The 19,990-nt window shown below is 40.1% G+C and overlaps 1 protein-coding gene across 1 annotated transcript in view; it reads right to left on the bottom strand.

The window, feature by feature from the left end:
* The window catches only part of LOC140861406 (uncharacterized), a 33,831-nt gene extending 19,523 nt beyond the window's left edge, over positions 1 to 14,308 (bottom strand). The window contains exons 1-6 of the mRNA XM_073264428.1: positions 13,585 to 14,308; positions 12,518 to 12,789; positions 11,736 to 11,948; positions 11,203 to 11,525; positions 11,043 to 11,148; positions 10,857 to 10,875 (exon numbers count right to left, since the gene is read on the bottom strand). Coding sequence (XP_073120529.1) covers positions 10,857 to 10,875; positions 11,043 to 11,148; positions 11,203 to 11,525; positions 11,736 to 11,948; positions 12,518 to 12,789; positions 13,585 to 14,308 — 1,657 coding nt within the window. The remainder of the gene's footprint in view (positions 1 to 10,856; positions 10,876 to 11,042; positions 11,149 to 11,202; positions 11,526 to 11,735; positions 11,949 to 12,517; positions 12,790 to 13,584) is intronic.
* Between the last annotated feature and the right edge of the window lie 5,682 nt (positions 14,309 to 19,990).

The raw sequence follows: 19,990 nt of genomic DNA on the forward strand, positions 1-19,990 counted from the left end.
AGAATATCTCCATGGATTTTGTCGTGGGATTGCCGAAGACATTGAGAGGTTTGAATGCCATTTGGGTGATTGTAGACCGTCTCACTAAGTCGGCTCACTTTTTACCCGTGAAGATGACTTTCACGATGACTCAGTTTGCGGAGTTGTATATCCGGGAGATAGTCAGACTACATGGTATTCCAGTCTCCATAGTGTCTGATAGAGATCCACGGTTTACTTCGTCTTTTTGGAAGAGTATTCATTCTGCTATGGGTATTAAGCTACTTTTTAGCACCGCCTTTCACCCGCAGACTGATGGCCAGTCAGAGAGGGTGATTCAGATTTTGGAGGATCTTTTGAGGGCATGTGCTATTGATTTTCAAGGTAGTTGGGAGTCGAGACTACCACTAGTGGAATTCGCGTATAATAACAGTTTTCAGTCCACTATTGGCATGGCTCCCTACGAGGCACTATATGGGAGGAAGTGTAGATCTCCAGTGTTGTGGGATGAGATAGGTGAGAGATCAGACTTTGGTCCGGAGATTGTTCAGTTGACCACCGAGGTAGTGGCTAAGATCCGTGATAGGATGAGGACTGCCCAGAGTAGGCAGAAGAGCTATGCTGATCACCGGAGGAGAGACTTGGAGTTCTCGGTGGGTGATCATGTTTTTATCCGTATTGCACCCATGAAGGGTGTGATGAGGTTTGGAAAGAAAGGGAAGTTGGCACCGAGGTTCATAGGGCCCTTCGAGATTTTGGATAGGGTAGGGGTACTGGCTTATAGAGTGGCCTTGCCGCCTAACCTTGATAAGATCCATAATGTCTTCCATGTGTCAATGTTGAGGAAGTACATCTCGAACCCATCCCATGTGCTTAGTTCGGAACCGCTTCAGCTATCTCCTCACTTGACCTATGAGGAGAAGCCCATCCGGATTTTGGATAGACAAGAGAGAAGACTCCGTAACAAGTCGATTCCAATGATCAAGGTGAGATGGCAGAACCATTCGGATGAAGAGGCCACTTGGGAAGCAGAAGCAGATATCAGAGTTCGATATCCGAAGCTTTTTGGTAAGTTTTAATTTCGAGGACGAAATTTCTTATTAGGGAGGGAGGAATTGTAGCACCAAGAACTTCTAAAATTTGAAAATCATGTCTAAAATTATTTTCAGTATTTATATTTTAAATTTCTTGAAGTTAATTGTTTAAGTTTCAGTTAAAGTTAGCCTTGCTTGACTTATTTGAATTAAATGCCTTGAACTGTTTAGTTAGTAATTTTTATCCAGGCAGGCGACGACGGTGGGCTTCGGTGGTTTATTTTCAAGATTTTTAATTTTAAGATTTTAAGTTAGAGGTAAAAGGGGGGTTTTGGCCAAAAATGCAAATTTTGAATTTTTAGGGGTCAAAAAGCAATTTTATCATTTTCTTGGGTTATTTCATAAATTTTCCATAAAATAGGATTTTATTAAATCCGGGTTAGTGGAATTTCAATCAAAATGTTGTGAGTTGAAATTTTAAATTTAGAAGTTTGAAAATAGCAAAAAGTTTGAGGTAAAAAGTTTTAATAGTACAAGTAGTACTTTTGCTAGTACAAGTGAAATTTTAAAACACTACACACAATACACTACACTTTTAATTTACACTATCATTAAAACATTTCAATTAAAAAAGTCAAAACACAAACCCTAACTCCCAAACCCTAGCCCTAGCCGCCCACTTCTCCCCTCTCCCTTGAAGAAGCCGTCCAACCCCTCCAGCCGCCGCCCAGCCGCCGTCCGCCGCCGCCTGCCGCCGTCCCAGCCACCGGAGAAGCTCCCCTAGGTGCTTAGCTTGGTGTTTGGTTGAAGTTCCACTCTCATCTCCTCTTCTTGTTCGAAATTTGTTGGTAGATTGGTGAAGGCAAGTGTAACTATTTCTTTGGGCTAACATTCAAGCAATATCTACCCCCACCCTTAAGACTTCTTGCAATAATTTCGAAAATGCATGATGTTGTGATGTTAGGGTTTCGAATTTGGGCATTTAAGGGGCTGATTTTGCTAAATGTGTTATGGGGTTGAGTTTATGTGATTTAATGTTGAGTATATGTGCAATGACATGGATTTATATGGATGTTCTTGCCAAAATTCGAATTTTCAGAATGTATAAGGACCTAAATTTCGAAATTTTGCATGTGTAGGGGCTGAAATTTAATTGATGTTGAAGTATTTAATGGTCTTGCATTGGTCTTGATTGATTGTTCAACATTTTGGAGTTTTGATGGTTAATTCTTGATGTTCTTGATATGTGTTGTGAAAGTGTGGATTGAGTGTAGCCCAAGTGTTTGGGAAAAGTCCTAAGAGAGGTTATTTGAGGTGTTTGGGTGTTTGGTGTGGAGATAAGTTGAGGAAAGTGGGCTAAGTGTTTGAATTGTTGGAATTGGAGGTGTGTGAGTGTGCAGGGCAGCACTGTTCACGGGGCAGGGCAGGGTCGTGGCTGAGGTCTGGGCAGGGTTAGGCTATTCCATGGTAAAGTTCATGACGTTGTGGTCGCGTCGATATAAAATGGGCTCGATTCGGATAAGAATTGAGTGAGTTATGGATTTTTCAAAATTGGGTGCAAGTGCAGATTTTTCCTTTGAATAGGGGCTGTCCGATTTTTGTGTTTTGTAAATTTGCTCTTTTGATCTTTTGATGATACCACCTATTCCTTGGGATGATTTGGAGAGTTTGTTGAGTTTCGGTTCAAGCGGGACGGGTTTTGGATAAGGCATGACAAAGTTAAGGGCTTTTCGGTTTACTTGCTCGAGTTAAGTCAAGTTTGAGGATTTTGTTGGTTAAGTTGTCTTCTTTGGACTTAGGGGCAGCCACTCATCCACCTTAAACTCACATTTTCGAGTCGAGTCTCATGTCTTAAAGATTTCTTATTCGTGTGCATTTGACGTGTTCTTGAGTTTAATAAAGAAAAAGGAAGTTTACTTGTTTGCATGCCATTTAATGTATGAGTTGAGTCTTTATAAATGAAAAGGGAAAAGAAAGCAAATATTTTTGAATGAAGTGATCTGTTTGTGACAAGAGGGGTGTTGCTAGGCCGGGGGATGCCTCGGTCTACTCACCAAGAGGTTATAGAGGTTAGCCAAGGAGCAAGAGACATCTTGTTTACCCTTGCCACAGAGGGGCAATGTGGGATCGGGAGGCATCTCGGTCTCCTTGCCATAGAGGGGTTAAGTTCGTCGGGAGAAATCTCGTCGTCTTGCCGGCATAGTGCACTGCAGCCATGATCATGATTGAAACAGAGGGTCACAAATCAGGGATCGGATTTCTAAGAGGAAAAAGTAAATAAAAGTTTAAAAGTTAAAGTTTCACAATTTTAGTTGACTCGTTTTGCATTGATGTCAGTCTTTCAGTTATGCATGAGTCTAAGTTGAATGTTATGAAAGTTAAAGTTTATCATAGTGTGAGTTCATTAATGCATGATTTCTATATTTTTCTAGTTTCATGCATATTACAGTTTAAGTTGTGTTTTTGCATCACGTATTTTAAACCCTTGTTATTATCCTAGTTATGCTTGTTGAGTCTTTAGACTCACTATGTTTGAATGTTTGCAGGTGAGGATTTTGTGGAGGAGACGGAGGGGCGTGATCTACTGGGATGAGGCCATCGGTAGTGCAAGGCCCAGTGACCGTTGCTTCCTTTTAGTTTATGTTTTTCCGCACAGTTATCGAATTTGTAATAATGAAGTATTATTTGAGATCTTGTAGTATTTATAGCCAGGATGTGCATTCCCTGTGCTACAGCTTATGTTTTGAAGTACGTTTTCCGCTTTTGCAAGTTTATGATTATCGTTGGAATTAATTTTAAATGCTTTAGTTTACTTTATGCTGTAACCGGGAGGTGGTTACTAGGATTGCATGTTTATGTTTAACGCACTTAAGTTTTGAAGTCAATTTTCTTTCCTTATTTAAATTGCTGTTTGAGTCTTGATGGCTTATTTGTTTTACAAATAGGTCATGGCAAAATTTTTAAAAATCCGTAATTTTTCTTTATTTTAATTATAGTCTAGTAGCGAGTAGTTAGGGTCGTTTCACATAGAAACAGAAATATTGTTTTTAATCAAATCTGGAACAAATAAAACATCTCTCAAAAGTAACTTAAAATCGTTCTGCAAAATTAAATAAACATCTCCCACAGCTTTAGCTTCAACTCTAGAACCATTTCCGAGCCTCAGCTGGGTCTCACCCATTCTAAGCTTGCGACTTCTTGTCATCACCTGCAAATCATTGCAAATGTGAGATCCACATCCGGTATCCAATACCCAAGAAGTAGTATTAAGTGAAACATTTATTTCAATATAGAACATACCCTTCGCAGTTCGCAACTGCTCTAGATATTCCTTGCAGTTACGTTTTCAATGACCGGGTTTCTTGCAGTGATGGCAAACATCCTTGGACTTTTCCATGTTTGAAGCCTTTGTCTTGTTCTTCTTCTCGGGTCCGGTTTTCTTGGGTGGGGCAGAACGTTTCTTACCCTTTGTACTTGGCCCCTTCTTAGCAGAAGAAGAGGATCCCACCAAGAAAGCCGGTTTATCCTTCTTTAAAGTGGCTTCATATGTTACAAGCATATTGACCATCTCTTCAAGGGAGACCTCTATCTTGTTCATATTGAAATTCACCACAAAACCGTCAAATGAAGAAGGAAGAGAGAGAAGTAATAAGTCCACGTTGAGTTCATGCTCCAATACCAAATCAAGCGTTACCAACTTCTGAATGAGCCAAATCACTCGTACCCCATGATCACGGACCGAAGTCCCTTCACGCATGCGACACGTCATTAACTCTTTTACAGTAGCGAACCTTTCAGCTCTCGATTGAGCCCCAAAAAGTTCCTTGAGTTGTACGTGAATGTCAGCAGCATTCACGGTATCCTCAAATCGCCTCTGGAGTTCATCAGACATCGAGGCTTGCATATAGCATTTGGCCTTGATATCATGGTCCCACCATGTATCAAGTTTGGCCAACTCTTCCGAACTTATATCAGCTGGTGCTTCCTTCGGAGGAGATTTTTCTAATACGTAGAGCATCTTCTCCGAGGTCAAGACAATCTTCAACTTACGAAACCATTCCATATAGTTTGCGCCAGTCAGTTTATTTTGTTCGAGAATAGAGAATAGTGGATTGCGCGAATTCATCTTAATGAAATACTGAAAAGAAACAGACAATAATCAGTTATTGTTTAATTAATTTACTAAGACATAAAATAGGCGAAATTTATTTTATGAATCTCACTCCCACTATTTTAACGATTTCACTACCCTCTAGTGAAAACGGGAAACTGTTTTTCTTAGTGGGAACATGGAGTCCAATTGACAAACTATGGTCCCGAATAATATCAGCCAACCATAATTTTCAAAAGGTAGAGCCCAATTGCTTCCAAAGCAACCTCCATGTTTTTACCTCATGTCCAATAAGGGCCCAATAATATGACGCCGTTTATTGTGACACGTCAAGATGACCCATCAATATTAAGTTGTGATGGATGGTCGCCATGTGGATCCCCCAATAATATGAGCCGATCTCATGGGAGTTCCACCCAACTTACAACATGTGTCGATCCAATGTATAGCTTTCCGACGAACGGGCCCCCCCAATAATATGAGCCGGACCGTATCCGCGGGTAGCATCTCATACATTGATCGTTGATAGAAGGTAGAAACTTTTAAACAATATTTAAATTTCCTTTATTTATCTTGATATCAATTTTAAATCATATTTAAAATGAGGGATTTTAATTTTGAAAATTTGTCTCATCATTTTAAAATTTGTATGCTTGCGGGATTCATACAATTTAGTCTAAAACATGCATACAACGATAATATCATATATTATATAGGATGATCGATTCCATTTCTAATCGACCCGTGGTTGCCAATCACGAGTCTAAGTCCAATCCTAGGTAATATGCAGGTATGCAATGCAATCCTATTACATTGAGCTTCCAATTTACATTTCTTCAGTCTTTATTATCTGCTGGGCCCACCTCCGTCTTCAAATCTTCATCTCCCACTAAGTCTAGTGTATTTACAATAAATAACTATGACAAGTAGGGGATACATTTTAAGGGGTGGGAACGGGCCATAAACCAGGCCCACTTTTATTACATATGACAATTCATATTGGGCCATAAACCAGGCCCATTAATAAATCCAACAACAATAAAAATAAATGTAATATTCCTAACATACACCTACAAAATTGGTCATGGCAATCGATCATCCTTATACAATAATATTTAATTCAAAATTAATTTATTGGATAACATCAATGACAATTAAATTTAAAAAGGATAAAATCATATTCCATATATAAAATCTTATTTTACATACAAAATCATATTTTATCTTTTTATCAAATAAAATCATATTTTACATATAAAATCCAATTTTATACATAAAATCATATTTTACACAATATTTCCATAAGATCATATCTTATCATCAATTGTACCAAAAATAATTAATTTCATAAAATCTGATTTAACGGATAAAATCTATAAATTTTCCAAAAATTCAAATTTATCCAAAAATCAATTTTAAAATTTTCGGACTCGAACAATTCGATCCGACGCCTCGTGAACCAATCAAAAACAATTTTCGATCGGACCAAAAATAGAATTTTAACATATTAAAATTTTAATTTAAAATAAAAATTAATTTTTCCCGGGCCGCCTGGGACGATCCCGGGCAGCCTGTCGCTGCCCCTTGGGCAGCGACGATCGCTGCCAGCGCTGCGCAGGGCAGCGACCATCGCTGCCCCCCCGGGCAGCGATCCAATCGCTGCCCGTGTTTTGCCTGAAAAAAAAAATTTTATTTTTTAAAAAAATTATTTTGTTTCAAAAACCGAGGCTTAAAAAAATTTTTGTACAATCGATTAATTTAATCGCTTGATCTGAGAAACCTGGCTCTGATACCACTGTTGGAGAACTGTGATCAGATCAATCAGAATTGATACCCGGTGCAGCGGAAGTTTTAAAATTTTATATGGAACGATTCCATAATAGGTATCAAAACTTTACGATTAAATTGTGCGTGTAAAAATTAAATAACAATTAAATTTTTACCTCCAATCTCGAATTGGGATTATGGACACCAGCAGATTACTCTGCTCTTGTTGTATATCCCAGGAACTGATGGACGAACAATTCTTCAATCAGGTCCACGAACAAAAATTTAATCCCTCTGATAGATTGCACTAGAAAATCTATCAGAAGTTTCTACGAAGAGAATTAACGAATTTGATCCGTTAAACCAGACTGCAAATTCAAAATTCACAGGCTGGAATTTTCGAGCAGAGAGCGAGAGGGGGCGGCCACTTAGAGAGAAAAACAGCTAGGGTTTTCAAAAATTGTGACCTCTGTTGTGTAATTTCTGTACTGCAATAACTTATTTATAATGTGGGCTGCTAACAGCTTAGGGCCCATTAGTCATAAGTTCAAGCCTGACAAGAAAAGCCCGCATGTTTAGAAATTAATATAAAATTCATCGTGACTCAGATTGATAAACCAATTTCACCAATGTTCACAGAAACCATTTCTGCATCTTTTAAAGTCAAGATAAATTTTCTGAATCCGAATTCAGTGGTTTCCAAAAATGCCCATCCCTATGTCATTTTAAGAAATCTTACTCCCTCTACTCTTAAATAAGAAGTCCCACTTCTTTGTTCATTAAATTTAACTCTTTAAATTTAACTATCTCAATGGGGATTAAAAACCATTACTTGTGTGACCCTCAATGGTTCAGGGATACAGCTAGCCGTGGGCTCACAACTCCTTGTGACTCGGAACAACAATTTCCAACTTGCCCATCGAATCATGGTAAGAGCGCCTAGCAACATCGCCCCATGATTCCCTAGGTATCACTGATAGTGCCTGCAAGAACCAATAGATTTTGGTTAGCGTACAGTACGGTCCCTTCATCCATATATCCCGATCGAATCAACAACCATTGGTAAATCGAGAGTCGTTCGAGATTCGATAAGTATGCAATGCATCTTGAAGATCAAATAGTGACATCGCATGTGTTACTAAGAAACCATTTCTTAAAACACATCATATACTCTGGCCAGAGATTCGTCACACTAATATCTCCTCAGATTGCATAGGATATCCACACTAGCAAGTATGTGGTGAATCCTTGACAACAAAGCATCGACTCCTATATGTGTCGTAACTGTACCCAATCCCAACACCTGATGACCCCAATAGATTCGGTAAACGAGTCAAAGTACAGTACTAGCATATAGAGTCTCAATGATGTCTCAAGTAGTAAGGACTAATGGTGTACAACCAAAACCGCGGACTTTATCCACTCGATAAGTGATAACCACTTGGAAAGTCCGGATAGGGTAGTTCGATCATTCATCGTATGAATATCCATTTGCATGCTTTGAACATCTCTATGTTCCATACCAATGAAACGTGGTACTCGGCATCGCAAATGCTAGTCTCAATCTCGAGCGATCCTTATCCTTATTAACGGACGGCTCAATCGACTAGGAACTGTTTAGAATATACAGTGACTATAAGATGTGTTTCATGATAGCCATCCCCATGTGCTACCACATCTTACATACACTATAGTATATTCAAGGTCTTCATCTAAACATCTTATAGTATGTCACAACATAATAATATGATAAAAGATAAAGTAAACGCCTTTATAAAAGTGTAAATTATATTAAACAAAAGATTGTTTATACAAAGAGTCATCAAAGCCCTTAGCTACAAGTTGGCTCACCGGGCACCCACTCTTTCAAGTTTATCCAGCAGGCAGTAGATATTGCTGTTCAGATCAAGAAATGAATTAAGACTGCACAGGATCGTTAAGCCAGCTATGCTAACACTAAGCGTAGGACTTTGCAGTTTGATGTTGGGGAGAAAGTGTTTCTGAGGGTGTCACCTTTCCGTAGGATTCTCAGATTTGGCCTTAAGGGCAAGTTGTCTCCCAGATTTATCGGTCCGTTTGAGATCTTGGAGAGCATTGGCGATTTGGCTTATCGTTTGGCTTTGCCACCGTATCTGTCCAGTATTCACAACGTGTTCCACGTATCTCTATTGCGACGGTATGTGGCAGATCCGTCTCATATTCTGCAGCGGTCTGAAGTTCAAGTGGATAAGTATTTGACGTATGTTGAAAGACCTATTCGTATCCTGGATCATAAGGATAAGGTCTTGCGGAACAAACTCATTCCTTTGGTTTTAGTTCAGTGGCAGCGCCGAGGCGCTGAGGAAGCTACTTGGGAACTTGAGGACAGGATGCGTGCAGAACATCCTGAGTTATTTTGATTTCATTTTCGATTTATATTAAGATGTAAACTCTGTAAACGTTTTATTTGAATAAAGAATGTTTTGGATTGTTGTTTTACATTCGGTACTTAAGATCGGATTTCGAGGGAGAAATATCTTAAGTGGGGGAGAATGTAGTAACCCGTATCCAGAATTAATGATTTATGAGTAATTAATAATACGATCATGTTTAGATGTAATAAAACATGATTAAGGAAGTCCCAGATGGATTAACAAAGTTTGGAAATGGATTCAGAACGCTCGAAAATGGTTCGAGGGTCATCGAGTTCGGAGGCTCCGAAGTCAGGGTTCGGAAGGTCCGAAGTCAGGGTTCGGACGATCCGAAGAGGGTTCGGACGCTCCGAACGTGCTGCCGACAGTCGTCATGGATGACATCATTGTGCTGACGTAAGCAATGACGTATTATTGGGTTTGGACAACCCGAAGTCGAGATCGGACGGTCCGATCGTGTTCGGACGCTCCGATGTCCAGTTCGGACGATCCGAACTCCGTCTATAAATAGGAGGACCGAGATTCAGATTTAGACGCACTAATCACCTCTTCTCTTTCGATTCCTTAGCCTTCTAACTCATATCTAGGGAATTCTAGGCGTCCCATCAGGAATCCGGAAGTGGCATAGCGATTCAGGCATCGTAGCGGAGCTGTGACCTAGTTTTGAGGCAATCGACAGCAAAGGGATAACGACGGACGAAGGTATAGCTTTTGCTTCCTAAAAATATTTAGGAGTATGCTTTAGCTTAGTTAAGGCTTTTAGAGCACTATAATGATAGTAGTATCATTTGGCAGTGTAGTGCGGATTATAGGCATGGACCTAGGGCTGATAGCTCTTGCCTAGTATTTGAGGTACGAAAGTACTGTTCGAGATATCCTGACTGAGTATGCATGTATTATGTGACTGCATGATTTATATGCCATGATTTTATGATGCATACATTTGCATATTGAGTTATCTCCTTCGAGATGTCTATTAGTAGGATTGTACCCTATCCTGTTAGTGGATGGACTTCCATCGAATTGGGTCCGGCATATCCACAGGTATTTGGTATGGGAGCCACCTCCTGCAGCAACGGCACAGCATGCTACATACCAGGGCCCGGTCTTTCTTTGTTCTCTGATACTTGACCTCGAGTTTATAGGGAGTTCACTTTGCATGCATGTATACTCATACTCTCGTGCTGAGCGTTTTATGCTCACGTCTCGTACTCTGTGTTTCTGGACACCCTATTCCATGGGGTAGGTTTGCGATTGGACGAGGCGGGTGGATCCAAGAGGGGCTAGGCAGTGGTTGATCAGATGGAGCTTCGTTTAGGTTTTTATTCTGTTGTTTTGGGTTTATACAACTATTCGATCTGGTTGTATAATATTTGGGTATTTACAGATTCCTTTCCTTGGGATTGTATAATGTTTATGGCTTCCGCAGTTGAATTCTGATTTCTGTTTAATTAAGTTAATTGCATGCCTAAGTTCTGTTTAGTAGGTGATCCGGGTAAGGGTCACTACACCTCCAGTCGGACCTGTGTGACAGTGTGAGAGTATAGGGCTTACCTCCTCCGCTGGAATACACCTACGAATTATACCATCTGCACATATCTTAAACAGAAAAGGATATTTCCACAAAAAATATTTCAATTCAGAGAAAAATTTCTTTTTCTGTTGATACGTTAAATGCGAGGGAAGAAACTTACTTAAGAAGTAATTTACTATGTCTGCATACCATGGTAGTTTCGTTACCTCAAACAACTGCTCATCTGGAAAATCATCATGAATTACTTGTGTTTCAGTTCCTTGATTTTCCAAGCGTGAAAGGTGGCCAGCAACTTGATTCTCCGCGCTCTTCCTATCAACAATTTTCAAATCAAACTCTTGAAACAATAAAACTCAACGAATTAACCTGGGTTTAGCATTCTTCTTGCTCATCAAATACTTCAATGCCGAGTGATCCGTGTGAACTATGACTTTGCTTCCCACCAAAAAAGACCTAAATTTATCAAGGGCAAACACGACTGCGAGAAGTTTTTTTTCAGCAGTTGCATAGTTCAGTTGGGCGGCTGATAGGGTGATACTGGCATAGTAAATCACATGAAGTACTTTGTCCCTCTTTTGTCCAAGCACGGCTCCTAATGCAGTGTCACTGGCGTCACACATCAACTCAAACGGTAGATTCCAATCAGGCGCTACTATCACTGGAGCAGTTGTTAATTTCTGCTTCAAAATCTGAAATGCTTGCAAGCACTCAGCAGAAAAATTAAAAGGCACCTCTTTGATTAATAAATTAGTAAGGGGTTTAGCAATAGAAAAAAAATATTTAATAAATCTCCTATAGAAACCCGCATGCCCAAGAAAACTCCTAATGCCCTTCAAGTTCGTGGGAGGTGGAAGTTTTTCAATTACTTCAAGTTTTGCTCGATCTACCTCCACACCTACCTCAGACACCTTATGTCCTAAAATAATGCCCTCTTTTACCATGAAGTGGCATTTTTCCCAATTTAACATAAGATTGCTCTCCTCACATCTCTGCAACACTTTTTTCAGATTAAATAAACATGCATCAAACGACGATCCAACCACAGAGAAATCATCTATAAACACTTCTATAAACTTTTCAACCATATCATGAAAAATAGCCATCATACACCGCTGAAAATTGGCAGGGGCATTACAAAGACCAAACGACATTCGTTTATATGAAAAAGTACCATAAGGAAAAGTAAAAGTGGTTTTATGTTGGTCCTCAGGTGCTATAGGAATTTGCATATATCCAGAATACCCGTCTAAAAAACAATAAAATGCATGCCCCCTGCAAGTCTCTCAGCCATCTGATCAATAAAGGGAAGGGGGAAGTGATCCTTACGGGTGGCATCATTCAATTTCCTATAATCAATACAAACCCGCCACCCTATAACAGTTCTAGTAGGAATCAATTCATTCTTTGCATTTTCGATTACAGTCATCCCTCCCTTTTTAGGCACTACTTGAATTGGACTCACCCATTCACTATCAGAAATAGGATAGATAATACCTGCATCAAGGAGCTTGATTACCTTCTTTTTCACTACATCTTGCATTGCCGGGTTGAGTCGCCTCTATGGTTGAGTAGATGTCTTGTGCTCTGCCTCCATCAATATTTTGTGCATGCACATGGTTGGACTAATCCCCTTGATATCGGCCAAGCTCTATCCGATGGCTCTTATGTGTTCTCGAATCACCCGCAACAGTTTTTCCTCCTCACAACCTGTCAAAGAAGATGAACAAAGTACTGACAGTTTATCATTCTTTAATAAATAAAAATATTTCAAATGAGAAGGGAGTGGTTTTAGTTCAAGAGTAGGGGGCTCCTCGGTGGATGGCTTCAGTGGTTTTGGAGTATGGTTAAGCTCCCCCATCTTGGTATTGATGAGCATGTCAAAGGGTAGACTCCAATCCAAATACCGTGCTACTTCATGAACTTCCTCACTGACATGCACTTCATCAGTTATACCTGTCAAACATATTTCTAATGGATCCACAGACAACTGTTCCTGCAGAGAACACTCAACCAAATCATCAGTAATATCAATTCTGAAACAATCAGAATTGTCTGTTGGATATCAAATGCCCTGAAAAACATTAAATATAACTTTCTCATCATTTATACGCAATATAAACTCTCCTTTATGCACATCAATCAATGCCTTTCCAGTGGCTAAAAATGGTCTACCCAAAATAAGAGGTATCTGACGATCCTCTTCCATATCAAGCACAACAAAATCCACTGGAAATATAAACTTATCAACCTTAACTTACACATCCTCTACAATCCCCCTTGGATATTTTATAGATCTACCAGCTAATTGCTGGGAGATAGTAGTTGGCTTAACTTCACCAATTCTTAGCTTCTCAAAACATGAATAAGGCATAAGATTAATACTTGCACCTAGATCACATAAAGCCTTATTAAAAAATGATTTTCCAATAGTGCATGAAATTGAAAAGCTACCGGGATCCTTAAGTTTTGGAGGGAGTTTATTTTGTAAAATAGCAGAACATTCCTCCGACAACTTCACAGTTTCAAAATCCACAAGTTTTCTTTTGTTAGACAAAATCTCTTTTAAAAATTTTGCATAACTGGACATTTGAGCTAAAGCGTCTGCAAAGGGAATATTAATATGAAGCTTTTTAAAAATCTCTAAGAATTTTGCAAATTGATTATCCAATTGCAGTTGCTTTGCTCTTTGGGGGAAGGGCAGTTTACTCAAATCAATCTTCTCATTAATAATTGGGTGAGAGGACTTACCTTTCTTTCCCGTAGGCGTCGAGTCTGACTGGTTTGGCACTTCCTCCAGCCCTTTTTCCTTTCTTAGCTCGCTTGATTCCTCATCCTCAATATTTTTCTCCACAGTATCTGCTTGCAATCTAGTCACCGCCAGAATAACATTGACATCCTTGGGATTCCTCTCAGTATTATTAGGCAACGATCCTGCTGGCCTAGTAAATAGCTGTGTTGCTATCTGACTCATTTGTGTTTCTAACTTCTGCAACATTGCCTCCTGATTTTGTAGACGGGTCTCAGTACCAGCTACATATTTCATCATGATTTCTTCAAAGGAGGGCTTCTTCTCGACTGGCTTCGATGTATTAGCTGTAGGATCTGCAGCTTTCCAAGAGAAGTTTGGATGGTTCTTCCAGCCAGGATTGTAAGTATTGCTGTAGGGGTTGTACTGCTGTCTCCCTTGATTCCCCATAAAATTTTCAGCATCAACTTCAAATACTTTCTTTTCGTCAGGCTGTTGAACTTGCACTTGGTTGGCTGAAGATGTCTGCATAACTGCCATCTGATGAGTAAGAGTATCGATCTTGGCATTCAGTGCTGTTAGTGCATCGACTTCTAATACTCCAGCCTTTTTCTCCTTTTTAGCATCTGGCCATCCAATGTTGCTTTCAGCCATATTTTCAATGATTTCCCATGCCTCTACCGGTGTTTTCCTGAATAGGATTCCATTAGCAGCGGCATCCAACATGGATCGAACAGATTGATCAGTCCCATTGTAGAAAGTCTGAGTCTGCTGGCTCTGAGTAAGATTATGTTGAGGACACATCCTAAACATCTTTTTGAATCGAGTCCAAGCAGCATGTAATGATTCAGCTTCCTTCTGCCTGAATGAGATGATATCGGAGAACAGTTTAGCCATCTTTGTAGGGGGAAAATACTTATTCTGAAAGGTCTGAACAAGTTGATCCCATGTAGTAATTGATTCAATAGGAAAATCGTCTAGCCACTCAACAGCTTCTCCTTGTAGAGAGAATGGGAATAACCGCAGTCGCACTGCATCAGATGTTACCCCATTCACCTTGAACGTGTCGCAGATCGACAGAAAACGCTCCAGATGAGTGTAGGGGTCTTCCACAGATGTACCCCCAAATCTAGCCTGCAATTGAATCAGCTGAATAGTAGAGGGTTTCAGCTCAAAATTGTTCGCCTCAACAGCGGGGCGAACTATGCTAGATCCATAGACTTCAGTTGGCGGACGGATAATATCCCAAACAGTACGGTTATCTGCCATCTCTACTTTAAATTCATATTCTGACTCTAGTTCAAGATTGATAGATTTCTTGGCTTTTTGGATCCTGCTAAGCGTGCGTTCGATCTCCAAATCAAGTGGTAGTAATTTCCTTGATCGAATGATATGCATGCACAACAGAAGGTACCTGAAAATCACCAAGAAATTATAGTCAGAAATTAAGAAAATAAATAAGGTTTAATCTCAAGCGAAATAAAAATTTTGATATCAAACAGTCCCCGGCAACGGCGCCAAAAACTTGACCGGATAAATCGGTGTGATTAAAAATCAACTGGCAAGCGCACCAGGTCAAATTATAATATAGTGAACAAAAGTCCAGATGTCGAACCCACAGGGACTGTATATATATGAATACCAAAATATATTTATTTCTACTTAATCTAGACTAATGAATAAAAGTGATTCAGATTTTAAACTAATAATAAAAAGTTGCAATAAAAATTAAATTAAATAAAACGCAGCTGGAAATTTTAGATTTAAATCAAATTTGGGAAAAACTCGATCAAGGACACACGCAGGTACCAGACAATTCAAGTAACAAGAAGTCGATCTAAGATATCAGACTTAATCTTAATTCACGGGAATTTTCCTAATTTGTTCGAAGGACTATTTCTAGAACAATCAAACCTATTCAAATATTGATGAACTAATCTTTCGTAATTCTAATCAAATTTGAATGCATGAATAACTATGAAAATTCAGTAAACACCTAAACCGCATAATGAAACTGTGAGACCTCGGTTCTAAACATCTAATTAAGGAGTAAACAATAATTAAGCATCCAAGATCTAAGAACTAAAAGCAAAGCAAAGGAAATTTTTTTTTTTAAAGAGGGCCGCGCTCGGGCGGCAAAAAACCGCCGCTCGAGCGCGCCCTGGACAGAGGCGCTACTGACCTCAGAGTGGGGTGCGCTCGGGCTGCTAAAAATTGCAGCTCGGGCGCCCCCTATAGCAGAAACAAAACAGCAGAAAACATGCTTTGCAACTCCATCTAAAACTATTCCAATGCAATCCAAATCAACACATACATTATAAATGCAGTTCCTCCGATTAATACATGAAGTGTTGGAAAACTGGCGAGTTCCCAGACCAATTACGATTGATACCCGGTGCAGCGGAAGTTTAAAAATTTTTCATGGAACGTTTCCATGGTATGGGTATCAACCGTTCATCGATTGAATTACGTGTGTGTAAAATTTAAATAACAATTAAATAAATTTTACCTCAAATCTCGCAACGAGATTAATGGACACCAACAGAACAATTCTGCTCTTGTTGTCTCTCCCTGGAACCGATGAACGCCTTCAATCAGGTCCACGAACAGAGGTTTAATCCCTCTGATAGATTGCACTAGAAAATCTATCAGAAGTTTTCTGCGAAGAGAATACACGAATTTGATTCGTTATTCCTGACTGCAATTCAAAATCACAGACCGGAATTTCTCGGGCAGAGCAAGGAGGGGGCGGCCGAAATATGTTTGAGAGAGAGGGTAGGGTTTTCGAAAATTGCTCTCAAAATAATGACCTGTTGTGTGTAATTTCTGTACTGAAATAACTTATTCATAATGCAGGCCACTAACACCTTAGGGCCCATTAGTCATAAGCTGGGGCCCGACAAGCAAAGCCCGCTCGTTCAGAAATTAATATAAAATTCATCGTGACTCCGATTGATGAAACGATTTCACCAATGTGCACAGAAACCATTTCTGCACGTTTTAAAGTCAAAATAAATTTTCCTGAATCCGAATTCAGTGGTTTCCAAAAATGTCCATCCCTATGTCATTTTAGGAAATCCTACTCCCTTACTCTTATTTAAGAAGTCCAACTCCTTAGTTCATTAAATTTAACTCTTTAAATTTAACTATCTCAACGGGGATTAAAACTCCATTACACTGTGTGACCCTCAATGGTTCAGGGATACAGCTAGCCGTGGGCTCACAACTCCTTGTGACTCGGAACAACACTTTCCGACTTGCCCAACGAATCATGGTAAAGCGCCTAGCAACATTGCCCCATGATTCCCTAGGTATCACTGATAGTGCCTACAAGAACCAGTAGATTTTGGTTAGCGTACAGTACGGTCCCTTCATCCATATATCCCGATCGAATCAACAACCATTGGTATATCGAGAGTCGCTCAAGATTCGATAACTATGCAATACATCTTGAAGATCAAATTAGTGACATCGCATGTGCTACTAAGAAACCATTTCTTAAATCACATCAAGTACTCTGGCCAGAGATTTGTCACACTAATATCTCCTCAGATCGCATAGGATATCCACACTCGCAAGTATGTGGTGAATCCTTGACAACAATGCATTGACTCCTATATGTGTCGTAACTGTACCCAATCTCGACACCTGATGACCCCCTCAGAGTCGGTAAACGAGTCAAAGCACAGTACTAGCATATAGAGTCTCCATGATGTTTCAAGTCGTAAGGACTAATGGTGTACAACCAAAACCGCGGACTTTATCCACTCGATAAGTGATAACCACTTGGAAAGTCCGGATAGGGTAGTTCGACTATTCATCCTATGAATATCCATTTGCATGCTTCGAACATCTCCATGTTCCCTACCAATGAAACGTGGTACTCCGCATCGCAAATGCTAGTCTCAAACTCGAGCGATCCTTATCCTTATTATCGGACGGCTCAATCGACTAGGAACGGTTTTAGAATATACAGTGACTATAAGATGTATTTCATGATAGACATCTCCATGTTCTACCACATCTTACATACACTATAGTATATTCAAGGTCTTTATCAAAACAACAATAGTATATCACAATATAACAATATGAAGTAATATAAAGTCATTGCCATAAAAGTGTAAATAATATTAAACAAAAGATTGTTTATACAAAGAGTCAACAAAGCCCATAGCCACACAGTTGGCTCACTGGGCACCGACTCTTACAATCTCCCACTTGCCCTATAGCCAACTAGTCATACTACGTAGACCCATTGCTTCGCGATGTTTGTCAAACAATGGTCCTGGCAAAGGCTTAGTAAGTGGATCAGCGATATTGTCTGCAGAGGCCACTCGTTCGACACTGATGTCTCCTCTTTCCACAATCTCCCGGATTATGTGGTATTTCCTCAGTACGTGTTTGGATCTTTGATGAGACCTTGGTTCCTTTGCTTGAGCAACGGCACCCGTGTTGTCGCAGTACACCGGGACTGGACCAACAAATTCAGGAATGACGCCCAACTCTTGGACGAAATTCCTCATCCAAACGGCCTCTTTAGCAGCAGCTGATGCTGCAATGTATTCAGCCTCAGTGGTGGAATCCGCTGTGGTGTCCTGCTTGGAACTCTTCCAAGAGACAGCACCGCCATTGAGCATGAACACAAATCCAGAGGTTGACTTCGAGTCATCCACATCACTTTGGAAGCTAGAGTCGGTATAGCCTTCCAGTTTGAGTTCTCGTCCTCCATAAACCATGAACATATTCTTAGTCCTTCGCAAGTACTTAAGAATGTCCTTCACGGCTTTCCAATGCATCTGACCAGGATTAGACTGATATCTGCTCGTGACACTCAGAGCAAATGCTACATCCGGTCTGGTAGATATCATCCCATACATGATACTACCTATAGCTGACGCATATGGTACATGTGTCATATTCTCTATCTCTGCATCAGTCTTGGGACACATAGACTTGGATAGAGAAACTCCATGACACATGGGTAGATGTCCTCTCTTGGACCCATCCATTGAAAACCGTTTCAATATGGTATCGATGTAGGTTGATTGAGTGAGTCCTATCATTCTCTTAGATCTATCCCTATAGATCTGTATCCCAAGAATGTAGGATGCCTCACCCAAATCCTTCATCGAAAATCTACCTGATAACCATATCTTTGTTGACTGCAACATCCCTACATCATTCCCAATGAGTAGGATGTCATCAACATAAAGTATTAAGAATGTCACCGCATCCTTAACTACTTTCTTGTACACGCAAGGTTCCTCCGGGTTCTTGATGAAACCAAAGTCTTTAATTGTTTCATCAAATTTCTGGTTCCAACTTCTTGATGCTTGTTTTAGACCATAAATTGATCTCTGAAGCTTGCATACCTTATGCTCGCTTCCCATGGATGTGAACCCTCAGGCTGCTTCATATAGATTTCTTCCTTAATGTCTCCATTAAGAAAAGCAGTCTTCACATCCATTTGCCATATCTCATAGTCATACCATGCAGCTATGGCAATAAGGATTCTTATGGACTTGAACATAGCAACTGGTGAAAAGGTTTCATCATAGTCAACTCCTTGCCTTTGAGTATAACCTTTCGCCACCAATCGCGCCTTGTAGGTCAATACCTTACCATCAGGCCCAAGCTTTCTTTTGTAGATCCATTTACACCCTATTGGAACAATTCCATCGGGAGGATCCACTAAAGTCCAGACTTGGTTAGTATGCATCGAATCCAATTCTGATTGCATAGCTTCAAGCCATAAATTCGAATCCGCATCAGAAATTGCTTCCTTGAAGCTTCTTGGATCACATCCAATGTCGGGTTCATCTTGACCCTCTTCAAGAAGAAGACCATATCGAACTGGAGGTCTAGAAGTCCTCTCGGATCTTCTAGGTGCAGGCGTGTCCAGCAATGGTTCCTGAGGTGTGGGATCGTTATTTTGTATTTCGGGTTCTTCTCGAACTTCTTCGAGTTCCATCATCTCGCCTTTCTTATCCAATAAGAACTCCTTCTCCAAGAAGGTGGCATTCCGCGAAACAAACACCTTTGTTTCAGCAGGATAATAGAAATAATATCCGATTGAATTCTTCGGATACCCCACAAAATAACACAGGCTGGATCGACTATCCAACTTATCTCCCACTGTCCGCTTCACGTAAGCAGGACATCCCCAAATCCTCAAGTATGAATACTTAGGAGCTTTGCCATTCCATAACTCGTATGGTGTTTTGTCCACTGCTTTAGTGTGGACGTTATTCAACAACAATACCGCCGTTTCAAGCGCATAGCCCCAAAACGAAGGTGGAAGCTCAGTGAAGCTCATCATGGATCGAACCATGTCCAACAAAGTTCGATTACGACGCTCCGATACACCATTAAGCTGTGGTGTCATAGGAGGAGTCCACTGAGAGA

This window comes from Henckelia pumila, chromosome 4 (assembly GCF_033568475.1).
Source record: "Henckelia pumila isolate YLH828 chromosome 4, ASM3356847v2, whole genome shotgun sequence".
Classification (NCBI taxonomy): Eukaryota; Viridiplantae; Streptophyta; class Magnoliopsida; order Lamiales; family Gesneriaceae; genus Henckelia; species Henckelia pumila.